Source organism: Zonotrichia albicollis, chromosome 9 (genome assembly GCF_047830755.1).
Source record: "Zonotrichia albicollis isolate bZonAlb1 chromosome 9, bZonAlb1.hap1, whole genome shotgun sequence".
Classification (NCBI taxonomy): Eukaryota; Metazoa; Chordata; class Aves; order Passeriformes; family Passerellidae; genus Zonotrichia; species Zonotrichia albicollis.
The window spans coordinates 20,733,010-20,752,922 of NC_133827.1; the positions used below are offsets into that span (position 1 = coordinate 20,733,010).

Below are 19,913 nucleotides of genomic sequence, written 5' to 3' on the forward strand. Positions count from 1 at the left end.
ATTGTATCTATTTCTTTCTTCCCAATATCTCTGTCTCATCAAAACTGAGGACTGTTTTCCTGAATATAGACAGGACACTGATATTTAAAAAAAAAGGGACAATACCAACCCACCTCTCCCACCCAAATCTTGCAATTTCATGTCTGGTTTTAGTCTCCTTTGTGCACACATACTCCAGCAACCCAACAGAGATGTCATCATTCATTTATTCATTCACTTTTCAGAAAAATATATAAACTACATATAAAAAGCAAAACCAGGCAAAAAAAATATTTATGAAGAATTTAAACAACATTAAATCTTTGCCTCACATTTCTTAAACATGTCCTGGGTAAGAACAGCAATAAACTGAGTATAGGTGGGTATCAGCAGGTGGGACCTGTCCTGCTAACAGAGCTCAGACTTTTCTAAGTCGTTCCTGGCTGAAGAAGCCTTTAGCCTGAGGTGCCAGCCGGCTCAGCAAACAGCTCCTGCCAGGTGTAATGTGCCAGGTTCACAGGCTGGCGCAGCCACGGAGCCCCGGCCAGCCTGGCCAGGGTCATGCGCTGCTCCGGGTCGGGGTGCAGGAGCCCGGCCAGCACATCCATGAGCCCTGGGCAGAGACAGCAGAGGGTGGCTCAGGCTGGAGGTTAGGCAGGTTGGGAATGAGAGAGACAGTCTGTGTTCAAAGAATGACAAATCTCCTGAACTCTGCAGATCATCACAGAACACATTAGGGAGCATTTTTTGAGCCTTCCCTTTATTTTGGGTGAAAAACACTGCTCATACTTTCCTAGGAGATCTGCTCCTTTTGGAAAGCAAATGGGAAGAGCTCTGTCCTGGATTGCCAAGAAGATTGTATTCTATTTGCCACCTGGATGGCAGTTGTCTTCTGTTCAGTGGGCAGTTTTCCTTATCTCTTCCACACCCAATCCTATCTCAGGGGGACATTGCTGATAACAGCTATTGAATGTCACTGCATGGCTGATAAGAACTGCAGCATCCCATTGGGAGATGTGAGCCCAGAGGGAGGAGCCCCAGATATAATCCAGAGGTTTTGAGACACCAGCACGGCTTCTCCACTGGATTCCCCAGAGGAACAGCAGCTGCCTCTCCTTCCACTGGATCTTCATAGGAAGAATACATCTTTCTCTACAGGATCCCAGCTCCAGCAGAACCACCCCTGATACTGCAGGAGGGCTGAGCCACAATTCCAATGGGGCTGCCACCAACACCCTGACCCACAGGGTGTCAGGTTGGGTTCTGACTCTGGCAGTGTTGTTTTAGTTTGCTGCAGTGTTTATTCTATCTTTTTATTCTCTTCCCCAATAAAGAACTGTTATTCCTGCTCCCATATTTTGCCTAAAAGCCCCCCTTAGTTTCAAATCTATAACAATTCAGAGGGAGGGGGTTCACATTCTCCATTTCAGGGGAGGCTCCTGCCTTCCTTAGCAGACTCCTGTCTGTCCAAACCAAGCCAGGCTCACCTTCAGACACGGGGCAAGGAGGACTCAGGACAGCTGCCAAGGCCTCCTCCAGCTCACAGAAGGGATTCTCCCCAAGCACCAGGGTGTAAAGGGTGATGCCAAGTGACCACATCTCCAGCTCAGGGCCATGGTACCTGTGCAGAGATAAGCTTGCTTCAACTCAGATTGCAACTACAGAGCTGTATGCTAAAGAAAGTGAAGAGAAAAAAAGGGCCTTGAAGGCCCTTACTTCCAATTTTTATTTTAACATAGGAAGTTTGTGGGAATTCTAAGAAGGTTCTCATGTGTTTGAGGAGTCTGCACTATCCTTCTCCAGGAAATAAAACCAAGCACAGAACAGCCAACCAGTTTCTGTTGATGAGTGTGAGGTGTAACATGCACCCAGCCTTCCACATACGTAAGCTGCTGACAAGAACTTACCCCTCCACCTTCTTCATCATCAGCCAAAACTGTCAAGTAAATATTTAACTGCAAGAGCAAACACATCCTCCCAGTCCTTTCAAAACAAAAGTTACTTGGAAAAAACTCTTAACTGTCTCAATTCCATCTGAGAAAACAGCCAGTTCCTTCACACAGTAAGAGGGGGAACTCCCAGGGCAGAGCTGCTTGTTTCACCTTTCGTCTCATTCCCAGCAGGAATTTCCTCTCCTCCCTGCATTGCTTCTCCCCCCACTGCTTTAGGAGGAGGACCCATGGAAAGAGCTGTGAAGGGGGAGCAAGATCCATCCCTTACAGCAGTAATTGTAAAATATTACTGTGAAATTGTAAAATCCCCTGTGATGGGGAGGCTTCCTTGTGGAGCAGCCGGGAGAGCACCAGCTGCCAGGTACAGAGCACTTGGAGAGGGACACAAGAGGGAAGTGAACCAAGATTTAGGCAGCACATCCAAAACAGCAGCAAAAGAAGCTGTAAGGGAAGAATCCTTGAGTCCCAAGGAGTACAAAAATCTGTGGGGAGATGAACAGGGATCAAACTGCAAGAATTCAAATAGAGGGAAGCACGTAGAAAAGAGAACAGAGAGGATGAGAGTGGGAGGATACAAAGCAAGGAGAAGGTGCAATCAACAGCAATACCTGCTTGCTCCACCTCTCTGAAAGAGCAGCTTTTGCTAGAGAGAGCCTTACAACAGATTTAGAAATTGCTTTGTACATATTCAAGCTTTTACAACTTGATTTCTGTCACTAGAGTGCCCTACTTTGTGTGCACTCAGACCTTCACAGTGATTCCTGCCACTGCAGTGCCATAAATCTCGCTGCATTTCCTGTGCTGGGATGCTCTAGCAGCATTCCAATGGCACAGCAGCTTGGCTTCTCTGTTCCAGCCCTGCCCACATGGGTTATTTTTGGTGTGATGGCACAAAAATGACTTTTCAGAGGGTGACATACGGTTTGCCAGACAGCACTTCTGGTGAGCAGTATTCAATTGTCCCACAGAAGGTATAAAATAATTTCCCAGGTTCCAGGTAGGCAGCTGAACCAAAATCCACTAATTTAATTGTGAAATCTTCAGCAATGACAATATTTTCATCCTTGATATCTCTGTGAAGGATGTTCCTGCAGTGGAGATACCCAACAGCTGATACAAGCTGGAAAAGACAGAAGGAACTGGGAGTTACTACACAGAGTCCCTGAATAATTGATGCAGCATCACAGCTTTCCCAGAGCCACACTTTGGCTTGTTTTGACACTGCCTAAACAAGATTTACATCCTAATTATGGAAACTGAAATGGCCTCAGGCCTGCCTGTCATCACTGCTGCAGTGCTCCTGGAAGAGACACTTTAAAGGGATTTTGCTGCTTTCATCTCACAGATGTGCAGGAGGAGGGGATGCTGCAGTCAGGATGTGATTGGGAGCATTGCAGCTACAACCCTGCAAGTTACTCTATTTTTATCCCAGTTCATTTGGAGGGTCCTTTGGTTTCTCCAGAAGGATATTTTACTGTGTGCCTTCCATGCTGCAGGATGACAAAGCATTTGAGAGCCAAGTGTGGTATAAATAACACAGTCACTCCTAAACCCCATTCTTTTTCCTGCACGATTCATGCTTTAATGCCACAATTAAGGATAATATGAGAATGATATCACCTTGGAGATGATCCTGACTCCTACAATGTTTTTAACAAGAAAAGCAGATGGCTAAGGGAGCAAAGTTTCTATTTATAATACAAATGTGCCTCTGCAGAGAAATGCAGTGCAGATCTGAGGGAACAATTCAGCCTTGCAAAGCCCAGGCTGGGTTAGGGAAAGGGCTGATCCATCCCAAGGCTAAAGGGACACTTTTGGCTTCCATCAGCACCCCAGGTGAGGGCAGGGTGGGCACAGCAAGGGTGTGGGGGGGTGATCACATGCACAGCAATTCCTGCACGCCCCTGAGCAAGAATTTATTCCAAAACTCTGAGGGGAAATTACCTGGGGACTGCTGCTGTGGTTAACTCACTAAACAAAGGACAGTTCAGCCCTCAGGCCAGCTCCTGGCTCATGGGAAACTACCCTGAGTTACTTTGCATTATGCCACCTTAAAATCCAATATAATTTCTTGATTTAAAGAGCAGAGCCCTTTACCCCTGTAACCAATCTAAACTGAGGCCTGAAGTAAGTGAAAATGTGGCTTTTTGCAGGCTTGGGGCAGCTTCTGTGAGTTTCCCTCCTCCCTCAGAAAAAATGTGAGTGCTGAATGAAGTGTCTGGGGGAGAGGGGCTGTGAGCTGAGGGGCCATGGCTGCACAGGAAACCTCACAGGCAGGAAGGTCCTGGAAAGGCTTTTTTGTTGTTTCTAAGTAAACCTTCGCAAGGTTTCTGCAGGCAGCATTTCAATCAGCCCTAGAGAATGGTGAGGAAAGGTTCTGCAGGTGTTGAGCACAACTCCAGTGCCAGTTGTCAGCCAGTATTAACCAGAACAGAGTCCTGGTTCTTACATGAACCAATTCTCACCTGCATGCAGCAGTTCTGCTCTCACCTGTCTGAAAATGTAACTTGCTAATGGCTCATCCAAGTTGGGCTGATTATCAATAAATGTAAAGAGGTCCAGACCAGATCCATGCTTCTCCATCACCAGCTGGAAAAAGCATTCATTTTCAAACACATCCAGCACCTATAAATAAGAGACCTGTTTAATCATGTGCTTCATCCTCAAAAATTGCCTTTTTTTTTTTTTAACAAACACTGTTCTCCTCTTGGAGATTTAATTATATATTATAATCTTTAAAGTCTTGTTTCACTGAGCACAAATGTTTCTTGAAAAGAGTACAGAATTAAAACTGGAGCAGAATTAAATCTGAGAGGAATTCTTTTTCTGAAGCAAAAAAACCAACCAACCAACAAAAAACAAAATAAACCCCAAAAACAGCCCAAAAAACCAAACCCCAACAAAAACCCCCCAATAACTCCAAAACCAAAACCAGCAACCTCAAAACAAAGAGTATGAAACAAGATGTGTCCAGGTTATTTAGTGAACTGGTTGGTACATGTTCAGATGTGACATCACACTTCCAAGATATGCATCTTATATTGAAATAGCTCTTTTTTTCTGTTAAGTTTTCAGATCAGTTTGGGGTAAAAAATGTAGAAAATCTGCTGTGACCCACCCTCCAAAACAAAGCAGAATAAACAGGTTCCTTTCTCTCCTGAAAAGGCAGATCCAGTAGAGGACACTTGACTCCTGAAGAGGAACCCCAGGCACCCAGCATGCAAACAAACCACCTGGTGCAGTGCAAACTGCATCAGTTCCCAGCCACTGTACCTTAATGATATTGGGGTGCTGCAGCTTCTGCAGGATTGCAATTTCCTGAGTGACCCTTCCCAGGTCAGGATCATCCACCCAGCAGTCCTCCAGCACCCTCTCCTTCCAGATGAACTTTACAATCACCTACACAGACAACAGCATCCAGCATCATCTGCCAAAGCATGCCTTGGAGTGTCAGGTAAATTAATTTGCAGGAAATCTGTTAGTGCCTCACATTACCAGAGGCATGGAAGTAACCCCATGTGAATAGCTCAGAGTATATTTGAATGTGTTTAAATTAATTTAGTCCTGGAAGCTAAATGATGCACATAAATGGAATCTATTTATTGCTCCTCTGAATTCCAAAGGCTTTGGCAAGCCAGCTCTCTTATCAAGCACTTACAGCACATGGGTGCAGTGGAGGGAAAGGAGCACTGAACATCCATGCAGGAGAAACAGCAGAACTGCCCTCTGAGCACCCAAAATGCTTCTCCTGGAACAGAGGAGGTGCCATCTCCTCAACACATCTACTCCCCATTCTTGAGTCATGGCACAACACAGATTTTGAGGTTTGCCATTCTCTTTAGTAACAGAAGACTAAAACCTGTAATTCTGTTAAGATTAATGCCTACTTCTTCCAACAGGTTCAATTAGCTGCATTAATTAGTTCATTAACTCATTCTGCACCTGTTGTCTCAGGTAACATTTATACACAACATCAATGCAAATGTTTTGCTGTCCTGTTTCCATTGCAGATTTCTGTTTAAACAAAACAAAACCCCAAACTGCCAAAGAGAAGCTTTTGACAGTATAATGTTAACAGAAAATGAATGCTCCAACCTTTCAGTTTTCCTCCTAAATTATTATTGCAATAGAGCAACAAGAAATACTTCACCTCCTGCTGATCTTCCTTGCTCCTGGCACTCCAGACAAAGCCAAAAGCACCATTGCCAATAAGATTGAGAGTGCTGTAATGTTTTGCATATTCTCCCTCACATGCTCCTAATTCTTCAAGATCTTCAGCTCTTTGGGAATTGTTGAAAAGTGAAGATGATCTGGTGGCCTAAGTACAGATGTATAGGTTACAGTAACAGCAAAAAATGAACAGGCACAGAATCACATTTATAAAATTAATAAACACTGAGAAGAACATGCACATCTGCAAGGATAGATAAAATGAGGAATCCTTGGGAGAACTGCACTATACATATAATATGTATATTTTATATATATGTGTGTATGTATATATATTATATATGTGTGTGTATAAATAACTACATATAGATATAGTTAAAATACATAGATATAGATATGATAGTGAGTATCCTGCAGTTTGGAACTGCACTGTTCAGGCTGGAAAGGTAACACCAGAAGTGTTACAAAATAACAGCTGAGATTTTGTTTTAGTATATTTAAAAAAAGTAGGAAAAAAAAAGAAACAGCAACATCCACCCCACCAACTCATGTCATTAATATGAAAATCTTCTTGACTTTAGCTGCAGTTTAGCAGTCAAGCAAGGAGAGAAATGCTCAATATTCAAAGGTAGGATTTCTTACTTCTCCAAGAATTTTAGTAGAAAGATCAGCAACAGACTGGGAAGAGTTTGCCAGGCTGACAAGGAGATGCTGAGTCTTTGCTAGAGCTTCTTTTTGGCTCTGGGAAATGTCTTTCACCACCCAGACACAGAAAAGCACAGTGGGATCCTGCAGCTCTGCACATTTCACCTCAAAGTGTATGCCTGCAGAAACAGGTGAGGAAATGAAAATGGTAGAATGTAACTCTGGTGTTGAACAAGACCACAAATGTTTTAGGACAAAATTCAGAGCTCTTGACAAAAAGTGCAGAATCTGGGGAACAGCTGCTCAGTAAAGAATCATCAGAGGCCCTGACACCAGCACAGCTTTTCTAGAGGTACCCATCAGCTACCTCCAGCAGTGACTTGTCAGCGTCCAATTGTGATTTTTCATTTCACACTGTTATCCTAGATTACATAAAACCAGGGATTTTATTCAACAAGCCACTGAATGCAGCTGCAGGAGTGAATGAAGCAAATTCCATTATGCAATTTTAATTTACAGTTTTACAGTGGAGTTGGTATTTTCTGTTCAGAAAAACTTATCAGGTTCAGACTTTTAAATTGTGTTTTGAGAGTATTTCTGACTTTTCAGTAGGGATTAATTTCTGACCAACTTTGTATTTTATACCACCTCCTTTTCTGATATCCTCTGGGTAGATTTAAATACCACTTTTTTCTTCTAGATGCTTCTTCCTTCCTCTCCACTGTGAGCTCCTAACCAGAACTGTCTGCATTCTGCCAAACTGTGGGTGAAAAGGAGCACTCCAATAAGAGTTTGGGAAGGGGACAAGGTTTCACTTACTGAATTGGGAACCATCTCTGTGACAGCAGTTCCCAGTGTAGCTGCCTTCCAGAATCTCCCAGGCCAAAGGAGCTGCTGGATTTAGCCTGCTTTCTTCTCTCACTGGGGTTGATGTTACTTTGATCTCCATATTTTGCTGCCTGAGGAACTGACAGTGCTCTTCAGGCCTGCCTTTGCTTTTCAGGGGATTTCTGCTGGAGCTGTCCCCCACAGGTTCTGCAAGGGTTTCAGGTTGCTCAGGAAATGCTTTGGAGGATTCCTCAGAGTTTTGTAAATGCCTTCTGGAGGCCAGCCATCCAGAATCAGCTCCTGTGGCAGCAGCACCCGGCAGCTGGTGAGTGGGAAAGGCACCATTGGTGTCAATGAGCACATCAGAGCTGCATCCTCCTGCAAGAGCTGCAGTAACACCTCCAGAACCGCCTGAGCTCCCCTTGGCACCAGCATTCAGCCCCAGTACCTCAAGGCCAGAGCAAACACAGCTCAGTTCAGATTCTTCCACATCTTCAGAGGCTGTGGCAGCTCCTGGTGCACAAGCACTGCAGCCTGGTTTATCTCCTGAGCAAACACCACAGCCAGGTTTTCTTTCACGTGCAGAGAAGGTGGAAGGATCATTTAGCAGGCCGTTGTCAACAGCAACATGCTCCAGGCTGGAATGTTTTGCACCACACATGGAGTTTGTTTTTGACACCTGCCTTGGAACCATGTGGCTTTTCAAGCCTTGTCTGCAGGTCAGAGCTGTCCCAGGCCATGGCTCATCCAGTGTTGGTGTTCCAGGTGAGTTCCAGGTGGCTGCAGAAGGCAGCTGCTCTGAGTCACAGCCTGGGGCCTTTGGAATTCCCTCTGGTCTGGAACAAACAGGCAACAGTTACTGCAGGAGATCCTGCACTGTGACTGCTCTCTCTGCAGTCTCCAATTCTGACCTAAATCCCACTGTTGTGAGTCAGAGCCTTGCAGAGAGCATCTTTTGAGCATTATTTGATCCTGAAGTTTCCACTGTTCTACCCTGTGCCACTGCTCTGATTGTGCCAAGCCAGCTTTTGGGATAAGGCTCTGGTGGGTTGAGAGCCCATCTGCAGCAAGGCTGCCCTCAGTGCAAAGACCCAAAGTTATCAGCAACATCATGATTGCAAAATAAGAAAACTGTCCTACTGTATAATACCCATTTAAATGTAGTGATTATTTAAAACCTGGGCCAATAGATTTATTTCAAGTTTAAAAGTCCTACTGTATAATACCTATTTAAATGTGGTCACTATTTAAAACCTGGGCCAATAGATTTATTTCAAGTTTAAAAGCAAAAGGCAGAAAGCTGTTTGCACAGACATCCAAAATCCTGACAAATTTACCAAAAAAAGAGCAGGTACACTCAAATGACATTATTTCCCTATGGATAATTCCCTTCTCTAGCTTAATTTCTAAATATAAATCACAAACCATTTAGCACTACAAAAAAACCCCTAATACACATGGGAGGTGTTTTGCCACATTGATGGGGGTGATGGAATGGGCACAGACACCATTGGAAGAATGATCTTATTTTACTATAAATATTGAGGCAACACAGAAGAAAAAAGATACATTTGATAAAACAATAAAGTTATTACCCACTCAGCTTTAGCAACAAGCAAAACTAAGCAAGGTGATGCATGGAATCATTATTACAAGAGAAAGAAAAGTGATTGAGAAAGATCCATCAGCAATTGCCTAAATAATTTACCATCACCCAGAGCCTGCAATTGCTGGGCAGCACCTTTTTTCAGTGAGGAGCTGGAGAATTCTTCCCAGCAATTGGGAAAATCCCTTGCAGTGCATCCACTTGGAGGTGAGGTCACCAAGTTTGCCCACAATTGGTTCCAGCTTTATAGGCCCAAATCAAACAGTCCAAATGAGTTTTTGTGCAGAAAACACCTGGTTCTGAAGGCCCACTTCCCAACCAGCCAGGGCCAGGGCTGAGAGGGCTTTGCCTGAAATGTTCTGCTACCAAACCTCCAGGGATATCTGTTGGGACACTTACACCAGGTTATACAAGTGTCTCTACAACAGCATTAAGAACAACTAATATAAATGCTTTTATAATCTATTTTTAACTGAAGAATTTTGATCTTATTAACAGCATCATGCTCAAGATTCATCTTTTAAGTCAATTTAGTGCTTAGGCTGTTCAGGTCTCAGCAGGATGCTTCCAGTCCTGAAAACAGAAGTTTCCTTGTCTGTCCAGCAGGAGATGGATTCTCCATCCACCAGGGTTTGGAGTTATGCTTTGACAGAAATCCAAGCCCTCAAAAAACAGTTTTACCTGTAATATTTCAGACTAAATCAATTAGTTTTATGTTAGGCCATTAATGATGGAACTGTTTAGGAAGCATGCAGAATATCTGCATTGGGTCACTTGTGTGATGATTTTTTAAATATTCAAATTTCAAACCTTTTTATCCACCTAAAGTGTTTGCTTAAAATATTCATTGATTTCCAGAATTATGCCATGTTCAAAAATCTCTAACAGGGAAAATACAAAAGTTTAATACAGCTTTATAGAGTTCATATAAATATCTAAGAAATAAATAAATGCAGAAGCTGTCCCTTTAATAACCCATCCATGGATTGTACCTTTAATAATCCATCCATGGCACAAGGATGTAAACTGTGAATTTTACAGTGTCTTTTAGAAATAAATAAATGCAGAAACTGTACCTTTAATGATCCATCCATGGCACAAGGTATTTTGCAAACATTTCCATTAGTAAAATAGAAAAACAATGAAGCAGAGCACTTACAGTCCTTACTCACAAGTATGATATGAGAGATGTAAACCAGGAGAGCACAAAAATAACACTCTCAGCCACTTTAAAAAGCAGCAAGAGCTGTGCTGTAACAGTCTATACCTTAAAATGGATAGTAAATATTTACTGGGGTGGAGAAAACCACAACTGTAGCAGAGTTGTGGCTAGAATTGTTAATTTGGAAGGCTTAAAATTTGACTTAAAGTAGGGCACGAGCATCAGATATGTACTAATACAGAATTTATAACCTTGTAACAGGGAAAAAGATCTGGAAATGTACAAGAAAAAATGGCTGGGTTTCAGGAAAACAGCAGCCTGTTTTAATGGATGACATGACAGCTATGCCAAGCACCAGAAGAAATAACATTTAGAATTCCCTCCAGGTAACCTGATTTCAGTGCCACACCAGCTGGAAGGAGATAAACATCCACCATTTATGATTAGTGAGGCTAATTATCTTAGTCTGGATGAAACATTTGGTCCCCTTTAGAGCTGGAATTTCTGCACCTTTCCAATGGTAGCTTGTGCAGATATAAATAAAAATCTAAGGCAGGGCCAGCTCAGGCTGTCTTGCAAACAGCACTCAGATTCTAAAGACAGCAAAGCATGCAAGGCTCTGGCTACACCTTCCCACAGACATCAAACAGGTGAAAAAATCAGCTTTTGCTGGTGACTGCCATCCCAGCTCTTCATTTTGCCAAGTGAATGTGCAGTCTGTGAAATGCCTACCTGTTATTGGGGGTGGATGCTGCTTCAGGAGGTGAGGGAGGAGAACAGACACTGGTCCCATTCCTGTGTTTATTCTCATCATGTATTAATTTGTCATCTTTGTGGTGTTGCTCCAATTTCTGCTCTTCATCTCTTGACAGAAGGTGTGCTAAAGATGCAGCCAAGAAGCTGCTCCCTGTACCAAACAGGAAACAAAACCACACCAATTTAAACTTTTATATTTAGGCTTCAGAGGCTACAGGGATTAAAAATAAACTTGGAACTGCCTTGGTCTGTCTTTTTCCTAAGGAATTGAGTATAAAAGGCTTGATTGAGGCAAAACAGTCAAAATACAAGCATTCCATTCTACTTTGAAGTCACCACATGCAGGAATGTACATGTTTTAGGGCTGCCAAAATTTGCTTTGCTAGCAAAGCTCTTGGGCAGATATTGGGATCACATGTTAGCTACTTGAATTGAAGTTCAGAGGCCTAAAAAAATGCCAATAATGTAAAGAGACTGAAATTAAAATGATCGTACAGCAGCAGCATTAAAAAAAACCTCAAAGCAGATATATAGAGCCCATTTCGAACCCATATAATGAAAAGTTTTGGACTGGATTTATGTAACTCACTGAAGCTGCAATATAAAAAAAGAGAATAAACATGTTTGAAAGAAGAGGAGATGAAGTTCTTTCCTTCCCCAGTGACAGCAGATCAGAAGAAAAACATGAGTTTGGAAGAGGAAGTAAACCAAGAATTATTGCTGCAGGAGAAGGTAATGAGCGAACAAATCTGGATTTGAATCTAGAACAATACTTTAATTAGTAACAGCTGAGTGCCAGCAATGCTTCCTCACTGAAGAACAGAACTACTCCTGGATTAGAGGCATCATTTCATCAAAGAATTACCTAAGAAATTGTATACACTGTTTACAATTCTTTGTTCCAGTGGCGTGCATTGGTTTCAGCACAGACCTGCATTTCAAAGCAAAGATTAAAAAATAGGGGGAAAAAAGGAGATAAAACCAGCCTAAAATGTGATATGGGTGAAAGGATGAACTTGCTGGTGCTCCCTGTGTTGGGCAGAGCTGGCTGGAAAAGACAGATATGGAAATATGAGGCTTCTTTGCTTCTGTTTTTTTCATGCTGTGCTCAGAGAAGTAAAAATTTTGGTAAATTTTGGTAAATTCTGATGCAAATTTGATCAGGGGAATAAGAGATGCCTCCCTGATTGAAATACAGCAACCATAGCATTGACTATTAGCCAGCAGCACAAGCCAATACAGAATATTCCATTTTTCCCTTAAAATATTAATCCCAAGTAGCTACAGCTCTGCTGCAATACAGTCACAAAAGCTATATTTTACACATTTTAAAATACCACAGGGTCCTAGCAGGGAAGGGAGGGAAGGGAAGTGCTTGTTAAGTACAAAGTGTTCTCTATCCTCACTGTGATTCCCAAATTGGATATTCAGTTTTATCTTCTTGGCAGCAAAGAGAGAAGCTCAATCTTAGGTGAAAAATCCTCTTTACCTGAGGTTATAGTGGAAACCTGATTTAAAAACTGCATGGAGGGGCATTGCTTTTGTGAAGAATGTTCTCTTTTTTGTGGGTGAACCTCTTGTCTCTGCTCTTTCCCCCTTGGTTACAGCAGGCAGAGGCAGCTGTGGTAGGCAGGGACACTTTGCAAAAGGCACTCACCTTCTGTCCCTGTGGGATCATCCAGAGGAGGGAAAGGCACAGAGCAGCCACTGCTTCTTCCCATGTTGTTATAGAAACCAGGGATCAGGAATGTAATGTTCTAAAAAAAAGAAGGAAACCTTATAAAGCTAAGGCAACTCTCTCAGGATGGGGGTAAATGCTGACAGTCCCTGTCTGGGAGCCTGATTCTCATGGACAGCCAGGCAAAAGGGATCCACAGGACCAGGGGAGAACATAAAATTGTGCAGCTTGCTTTGGGCTACTTGAAATCCATAGCAGCTCCTCAGCTCTGCAAGTCTCAGCAGTTCCAGCATGGGAATTCTCATGTCATCCCACACCAAACCTGTGGAACACAGGGGTTTTGGGATAGCAAGGAGTGTAAAACAGCTTCACAATTCCAGTGGGAATGCTGCCACATGGATCAGTCTTCAGGGAGGATATGAACTTTTCTTACCTTTCCCAACAGATCCTTCTTCTCATAGCCAAAGAGCATTAAAGCAAAACTATCTGTGATGCCACAGATGATCCCATCTGACTGGACAGTGATCAGGCCACTGATGGTGGAGAAAACCACAACTGTAGCAGAGTACTGATAGCCTGGGAGAGATCCTTCTGCCTGTGGAATCCCATCTTTCTGCCCTGCTTGCTGCTCCTCCAGGTGGGTGACTTCCAGCTTTAAACTGAGAGGAAACATGCTGCCCTCTCTGCACTGGCCTGCAGCTCGCTGGATCCTGAGGCTCTGAATCAAAGCAAGAAAACCCAACCAAATAAAACTCAAACAAAACCTCTAACTGTACAAATGTTTGGGGTTTAGTGCATTGTTCATATAAAATGACATAGGAGTTCTCAGGGAAAAGGAGCAGGAAAAGAAAAGGAAGCAATCTTGTGAGTATCAAAATGAACATCTGTTTAAGGATTTGGAATCCAGTGTTGAACAACTAAATAAATCTCCTGAAGATGAAGACCAGTCTGTGCTGCAGCTTTTCAACAAATTAGGCATTCACAAGGAAGCCTCCTTCAACTCCCTATCTGCCCATTTTCATGGCATTCACAAGAAAGCCTCCTTCAACTCCCTATCTGCCCATTTTCATGGCATTCACAAGACCTGGGTATTCTTTCACTCCTCAGAGAGACATGATTGAAATGGGCTAAAGAATTAGAAGGAATCTTAAAGAGCTTACAGAGAGAGCACAGTGTCTTACAAAGCCAGGAGTGAGAGGTCAGGGCATGGTCTCCTCCCAGGTTAGGAGCTCTTCAGACAGCAGCTCCACAAAAAGGCAGCCCACCCTTTTCAGGGGAATCAGGCTGCTCTCTGAAAAGGAAACCTTCTTTCTTCTGTTGTGTAAGGAAGGAAAGCAGCCTGCACCCCAAATGGGAAGGTTATGGAAGAATGAGGCTGGTGCTGGTACTGTACCTTTGGGATTTTTTTGCCTAGAGGAGGGATCTGCACAGAAGGAATCAGGTCCTTTATGTGGAGTCCAACTACTGCTTCCAATGTTGGGTAGCCATGGAGATGAGCATAAAGGAGATCACAGGATGTAATGTTTCCCTGGGGAGGAAAATTTACAGGATTGTTAAAATTTTAACATTTTAGCCACAGTCCACTCAATGCTTTGACAATGGCTGCTGCAGTTACCTAAGCAGAGCCTCAGCAGAGATCCAGCACAGCTCCTGCATGCCCAGCCCTGCATGGACACACTCCATGTCCACAAACACTAGCCTGTGCCTGCTGCCTTTCAGACCCCTTCCCTTCCCACAAAACCCTCCCAAACTGCAATCCTGTTTGATTTTTAGGAAAACACTCACCTCAGCTGTGAAGGAGACACGAGCTGAAAGTCTCTGCACTGGTTCCAGCACAACCACACAACGTTGGGTGTCCTTGCTTTTTATTTGTCTCAGCCACACTGAGACAGGGATCTTCTCACTGAGGTGGCCAATGACATCCACCTGCTCACCAGATCCAGAAATGGAGACATGACTTACTAAGATTGGTTACTTTGAACAAATTTCAAACAGGAGTAAGATACTGAGCCAAGATACCTCCCTATCATTATTAGAAAAAACATCATTTCTTGCTTACTTACTATTACTTTATGGGAACATTTTAATACAGTTTTAATACAGAGATTAAAATGTCTGAAAATAAGACACAAAATGTTGTTACTTTAGTGTCATCTCTCCTCACCTCAGGAAGTCTAAAGGCACGAAGACTTCACAATAATAAATGTCCCACTGTAACACCTTGCACTCAGTGTGAAGTGCCTCTCAGAAATGTCCTATTTAAGGGATGTCCCATGGTGCTAATGAACATTCCCCATTAGTAACACTGTCCTTACTTTCAGCTGCAAAAAAAGCACTTTAATTTCTTTTGGGAGGAGATTCTTCTCAGATCAGAAAATGTTTATTTCTCTTAGAGCCTGCAAGGCTCATCCCAAGCCTTTTATGATTTTTAGATTATCTTGACAGAATGGGTTTATGATTTACACAGTGACTCCTATAAAGTATTTGGAACAGCTTGGATTAAGTGCCTCTGTCAGATATTTAATTTTAATTCTCACTGAATCAAACTTAGGTCTTTGCCCCCACCCCATATCCAGCTGAGGATTCAGGAAGATAAGGCTCTGAGACAGCAACAATTTCAGTTCAAAAATAACACACCAGAAAGAATATGAGCTCATTTTCCAAGGACTCTCTAGTGGCAACACACAACTGCAGCAAAATAAAATAATATGGAGATTTTCTCATGCAGTTCTCTTATAAATAACCCCATCCCAGGCAAAATATCAATTCCACTCTTTTGCACTAACTATGGTGTTCTGACACAGACATTACCCAGTATTTCAATGCCTTCAACCTTTATAATATGCACAATCCAAATTGAGGTTTAAAATATATTTTAAAAGAAAATATTAAAAAAAATTTAAATCTATTTTTAAGGACCAGACATCTGGGAGATTTTCCACAATAGACTTTTTCCTTGTTAAGCAATTTTTTAAAAAATCTAATGTCCTATAAATTCTGATTTGATCATCTCACAGTGGCTCCATGTGTTGACAGCTGCAAGGTTGTCATGGGTGTCCCTTTAAATCATTCCCTTAAATCGTCATTTTGCCCTTTGAATTCCCATACTTGCAAACTTTTAAACCAAATGACACAATTGCCAAATGCCCAAGGAGTTAAATATATCCATAAAATATATAAAAAATGTTAAAAAAAAACCAAAAACCCAAACCAAAGCTTACAAAACCACTTTATGTGGTGCAGAACATTTCCTTGAACATTTGACATACCACAGCTCCTGACACCACTGTTGAACATTCAGAGGTCTCCAGGTACTCCTCACCCACTGCTTCCCATGCCTCTTGGCCAGATTTGGATATCAAGTGGGACAGCTTCTGACCAATGAGTTCCTGACTGCTGCACCCAAGCAACTTGCAAGCTTGGTCATTGGCCACTAGGATCTAGAAAAGAACAGAAAAAAACAAACTTAAACAAAGAATAAAATTTTTTTAAGAGCTCATAATCTCCTCAGGTTGTTGCTCTAATGTCTTATAATATCCCTTTTTCCTGGTGGAAATAAAATGGCTCTTTACAATTCTGAGTTCATGATAGATTCTTTTTCTAGGACATCCCTTGCCCACACATCTTTTTGGTTAAGAGGTTTTGGGACATTGCTTCCCTCTCAGGTTTCCTGCTTCCTTTTAACTGCAAACAATGACATCCATGGAGGCAAAACTACAAAGTTATATTTGCAAACAAACCTCAGGCAAGGCACAAAACTGCATCCAAGCTCAGAGGTGTGCAGTGATCACAGCAGTCTCTGGCCCCTGGAGCTGGGCAATGGAGCAATTTGGGACTCAGTGGGCAAAGTGGGCAAACCCAAAGTGTCAGCTCAAGCTAAAACATGGCACAGCTCTTTAAAGGCAGCAGGACCCCATTTTAGATTCCTCTCAGGACAGCAACAGAGAAATCCTTTCCCTCCCAATGCAAATGAAACTTTTACTGGGGCAGATAAAGAAATCTTGTGCCACCACAAACACATTTCAGGGTTGGTACTTTACAGAGAGAAGGCTTGAAGCACATTCTGCTCTTCCTTTCTTCCCTCCTGTCACTCCACAGCTGCATTCTTATAGAAACATTGAATCACAGAAAGGTTTGGGTAGGACAAGACCTCAAAGATCATCTATTCCACCCCCCTGCCATGGACAGGGACACCTTCCAGCAGCCCAGCTTGCTCCAAGCCTTGTCCAACTTGGACTAGAACATTCCCAGGAATGGGGAAACCTCCCTGTCCTCTCTGAGAAAAGACTCAATAGGTCCTTGTTTCTGCAATTATTCTGTGTATTCTGCTATTACTCTGTGTATTTTGCTAACTAAAATGGAAATAATTTTGCTACCTGCAATGGAAATAAACCCATCAGCCTTTAGAAGACCACTGAGCTGGAGCACACTACAAACTGCCTTCATGACACTGATTACTGCAGATTACAGAGAGAAGGCTTGAAGCACATTGTGCTCTTCCTTTCTTCCCTCCTGTCACTCCACAGCTGCATTCTTATAGAAACATTGAATCCCAGAATGGTTTGAGTAGAATAGGATCTCAAAGAACCAGACAGGACCTCAAAGACCACTCACTTCCAACCCCCTGCCATGGGCAGGGACAGCTTTCACCAGCCCAGGCTGCTCCAAGCCTTATCCAACCTGGCCCAGAACATTTCCAGGAATGGGGAAACCTCCCTGTCTTGTTTGAGAAAAGACTCAACACATCCTTGCTTCTGCTATTATTCTGTGTATTCTGCCATTATTCTGTGTATTCTGCCATTATCCTGTGTATTTTGCTAACTACAACCTGCAATGGAAATAAACTCAGCCTTTGGAAGACCACTGAGCTGGAGCAGGCTACAAAATGCCCTCATGACACTGATTGCCTGCAGACACACAAGAGAAAAACAGCTATTTTAGCCCTGTTTCACATAATCTCTGCCATTTATGGGCAGCTGACTGCTGCAGGTTGTGCTGCAGGTACCTCTGTGGTGCTGGCATCCACGGTGAAGATGGCCTGGTTGGGGTTGCGTGCAGCAGCTGGGAGGGGCTGGCTGGATTCCTCCCCAGCTGGGGTGTGCAAAAAGGAGCAGGAGCTTCCAGGGGAAGCAGAGAGAGAGGCAGAATCCCACTGAGCCCATGAGTGCCCAGTTTTGCTGGTACAAATGTTACGAGCCGTCAGAGAGGACAAACAGTAAGAGCTCCACTTCTCCCCTGTGAAAACACAAAGGTCAGCAATGTTGCTGTAACAGGAGTATCAGAGGAATGGATTAAAGAATAAAAAAGCTGTCAGCTGAAGCAGCTGTCAAGTAATCCCAAAATACAGGCTTCTAGATTTTTAAAGTAAATAAAATCAGTGAAATTAAAGAAAAGAGAAACTATTCTAATAAATTTATCTTTTTGAATCTGGAACATATAAGCTTAGTCCATACAACTTGCCAACATTCATAAGTTTTAACTAGACTAGTTAACTTTTATTTTTTACTTAACAGTTTTTAAAATGTTTTGAAATCTCTCTAATTAACAATGAAACAGTCATTAAATAATTCCAGTAAGTGCTCAAGCCCTTATTAAAATCTGTGTTAGTTGGAAGCCACTTAATTAACTGTTCACAGCACGTGACATTGAAATACCTGTGTCCACACCAATGTTTTAGGCTACAAAGTGCCAAGTGATTGCACTACAATTTTCAAAGGCTCTGTGAGCACCTATCCAGTAATGTTTTCCCTATAAACCCTCCCAGCCTGGAGTAATTCCATGGCTCACTATTATCTCTAGTTGTGAGGAAGGGGAAGACCTGAAAGTGCCCAAAATCTCCACGGGAACTCAGTCTCACAGGAGTGCTCACCAGGCAGTGATGCTCCAATCTGACAGAGCCCAGACAGGCGACTTCTCCTGCTCTTGCTGCCCGAGGGGAAGGATCTACTCAGAGTATCAGAGTCATTCAGGTGAGTAAGGACTAAGCCTGCTGATGAAGACAGAAGGGCCCCTTCAGAGGGGCTGTAAGCCATGATCACACTCTGGTCGCCAGCCACGCCTCTGGAGCCACCATCTGCAAAAGAATCAAAGGACACAGAGTCAGGCTGGCAGCAGGGACAGACACTGCCAGGTGACAATGCCTTCTGAACCAGCCACAACCCTGTGGTGACAGCAGAACGCTCATTCCTGAGCATCCTGCTATGGCTGTGGGGTTATTCCAGAGCTGACTGCTGACTTGGCATCCTTCCCAGCAGACGGTTCCATCCCCCTGTGGACTTTTCATTCACTGAAAAGTTGCATTCCGCGATCCTTCCGAGTCCCTTCCAACCCTGTGTCACCAACAATACATTTCTTTCTGTCAGAGCTGCTCAGCACCCCGCCAGCACCCTCCCCACTTTCTGCTGGCTTTGAAATCAAAACTTTTGGGTAATTTGGAAAGTCACTCGCAGTTTTGAAGCAACAAGTGGAGCGCAGCCTCCCTCCCTCCCTCACACACAGGGAGCCGCCAGGACCCCCGCGCCCAGCGGCTCCCACCGGGACGGGACGAGAGGGGACGGGAAAGGACAGGAGAGGGCAGGACGGGACAGGACAGGACAGGACAGGACAGAACAGAGCAGGAGGGGACAGGACCGGTCGGAACGAACCGCTCCGGTCCCAGCCACAGGCACGGCGACGGTTCCTCAGGGCGGGCCGCCACAGGCGGAGGGCGCGAAGGGGAGGCGGGCGGGACTGAGCAGCCACGGCACCCAATGGGCACGGCCGCTGTGAGAGCGGCATGGAGCGCAGCAAATGGGGCACCAGCGCGGGAGGAGGCAAAACAGTTCGAGTGCCCGGGGGTTCGTTGGTCCCGCCGGCCTCCCCTTCCCCGCCTCTGCCGCCACACGCAGTGCCCGCGCTCCGTGAGGCAGCGTGGCCGACCTGCTCCGGGGGGAGAGGCTTCGGGTGAAAGCCCTTCCGCAGTGGGATAGCCGCTCTTCCCAGGGGTTTGTAAGCGGGAGGACGAGGCCGAAGACAGCGCGTAACGCGTCCCGCTCCAGGCGCCGGTAGAGGGGGAGGAGGTCCCGGCGGAGGGAGAGCAGACACCCACCCCTCCTGCAGAGAACTACAACTCCCGAGAGGCCATGGGGGCGCTGGGGT

At 44.0% G+C, this 19,913-nt stretch overlaps 1 protein-coding gene across 3 annotated transcripts; it reads right to left on the reverse strand.

Moving 5' to 3' along the window:
* Positions 1 to 198: 198 nt before the first annotated feature.
* On the reverse strand, positions 199 to 19,877 carry PASK (PAS domain containing serine/threonine kinase). 3 transcript variants are annotated; one of them, XM_074546873.1, is made up of 17 exons: positions 19,695 to 19,877; positions 18,646 to 18,849; positions 17,782 to 18,011; positions 16,046 to 16,216; positions 14,562 to 14,702; positions 14,170 to 14,304; positions 13,210 to 13,494; positions 12,756 to 12,855; positions 11,075 to 11,249; positions 7,566 to 8,410; positions 6,744 to 6,925; positions 6,082 to 6,249; positions 5,205 to 5,330; positions 4,422 to 4,556; positions 2,852 to 3,051; positions 1,467 to 1,600; positions 199 to 592 (listed from the first exon to the last, which is right to left on the reverse strand). In XM_074546873.1, exons 2-17 carry the CDS (start codon positions 18,806 to 18,808, stop codon positions 435 to 437), a joined length of 3,348 nt encoding a protein of 1,115 aa, XP_074402974.1. In that variant the 5' UTR covers positions 18,809 to 18,849; positions 19,695 to 19,877; the 3' UTR covers positions 199 to 434. The 3 variants fall into 3 exon arrangements, with proteins under 3 accessions (XP_074402974.1, XP_074402972.1, XP_074402973.1); XM_074546871.1 differs by lacking the exon at positions 19,695 to 19,877 and adding an exon at positions 19,421 to 19,584; XM_074546872.1 differs by lacking the exon at positions 19,695 to 19,877 and adding an exon at positions 19,407 to 19,525.
* Between the last annotated feature and the right edge of the window lie 36 nt (positions 19,878 to 19,913).

Bases quoted from the DNA above. Each gene is read 5' to 3' on its own strand.
- PASK (XM_074546871.1), bottom strand. From the start codon at position 19,553: ATGCCGCTCTCACAGCGGCCGTGCCCATTGGGTGCCGTGGCTGCTCAG. The intron at 6,926-7,565 runs GTAAGTGAAACC...CTGTTTCTGCAG, and splicing joins CAGAGATGGTTCCCAATTCA to GCATACACTTTGAGGTGAAA. The intron at 593-1,466 runs GTGAGCCTGGCT...GTCTCTGCCCAG, and splicing joins TCCTTGCCCCGTGTCTGAAG to GGCTCATGGATGTGCTGGCC.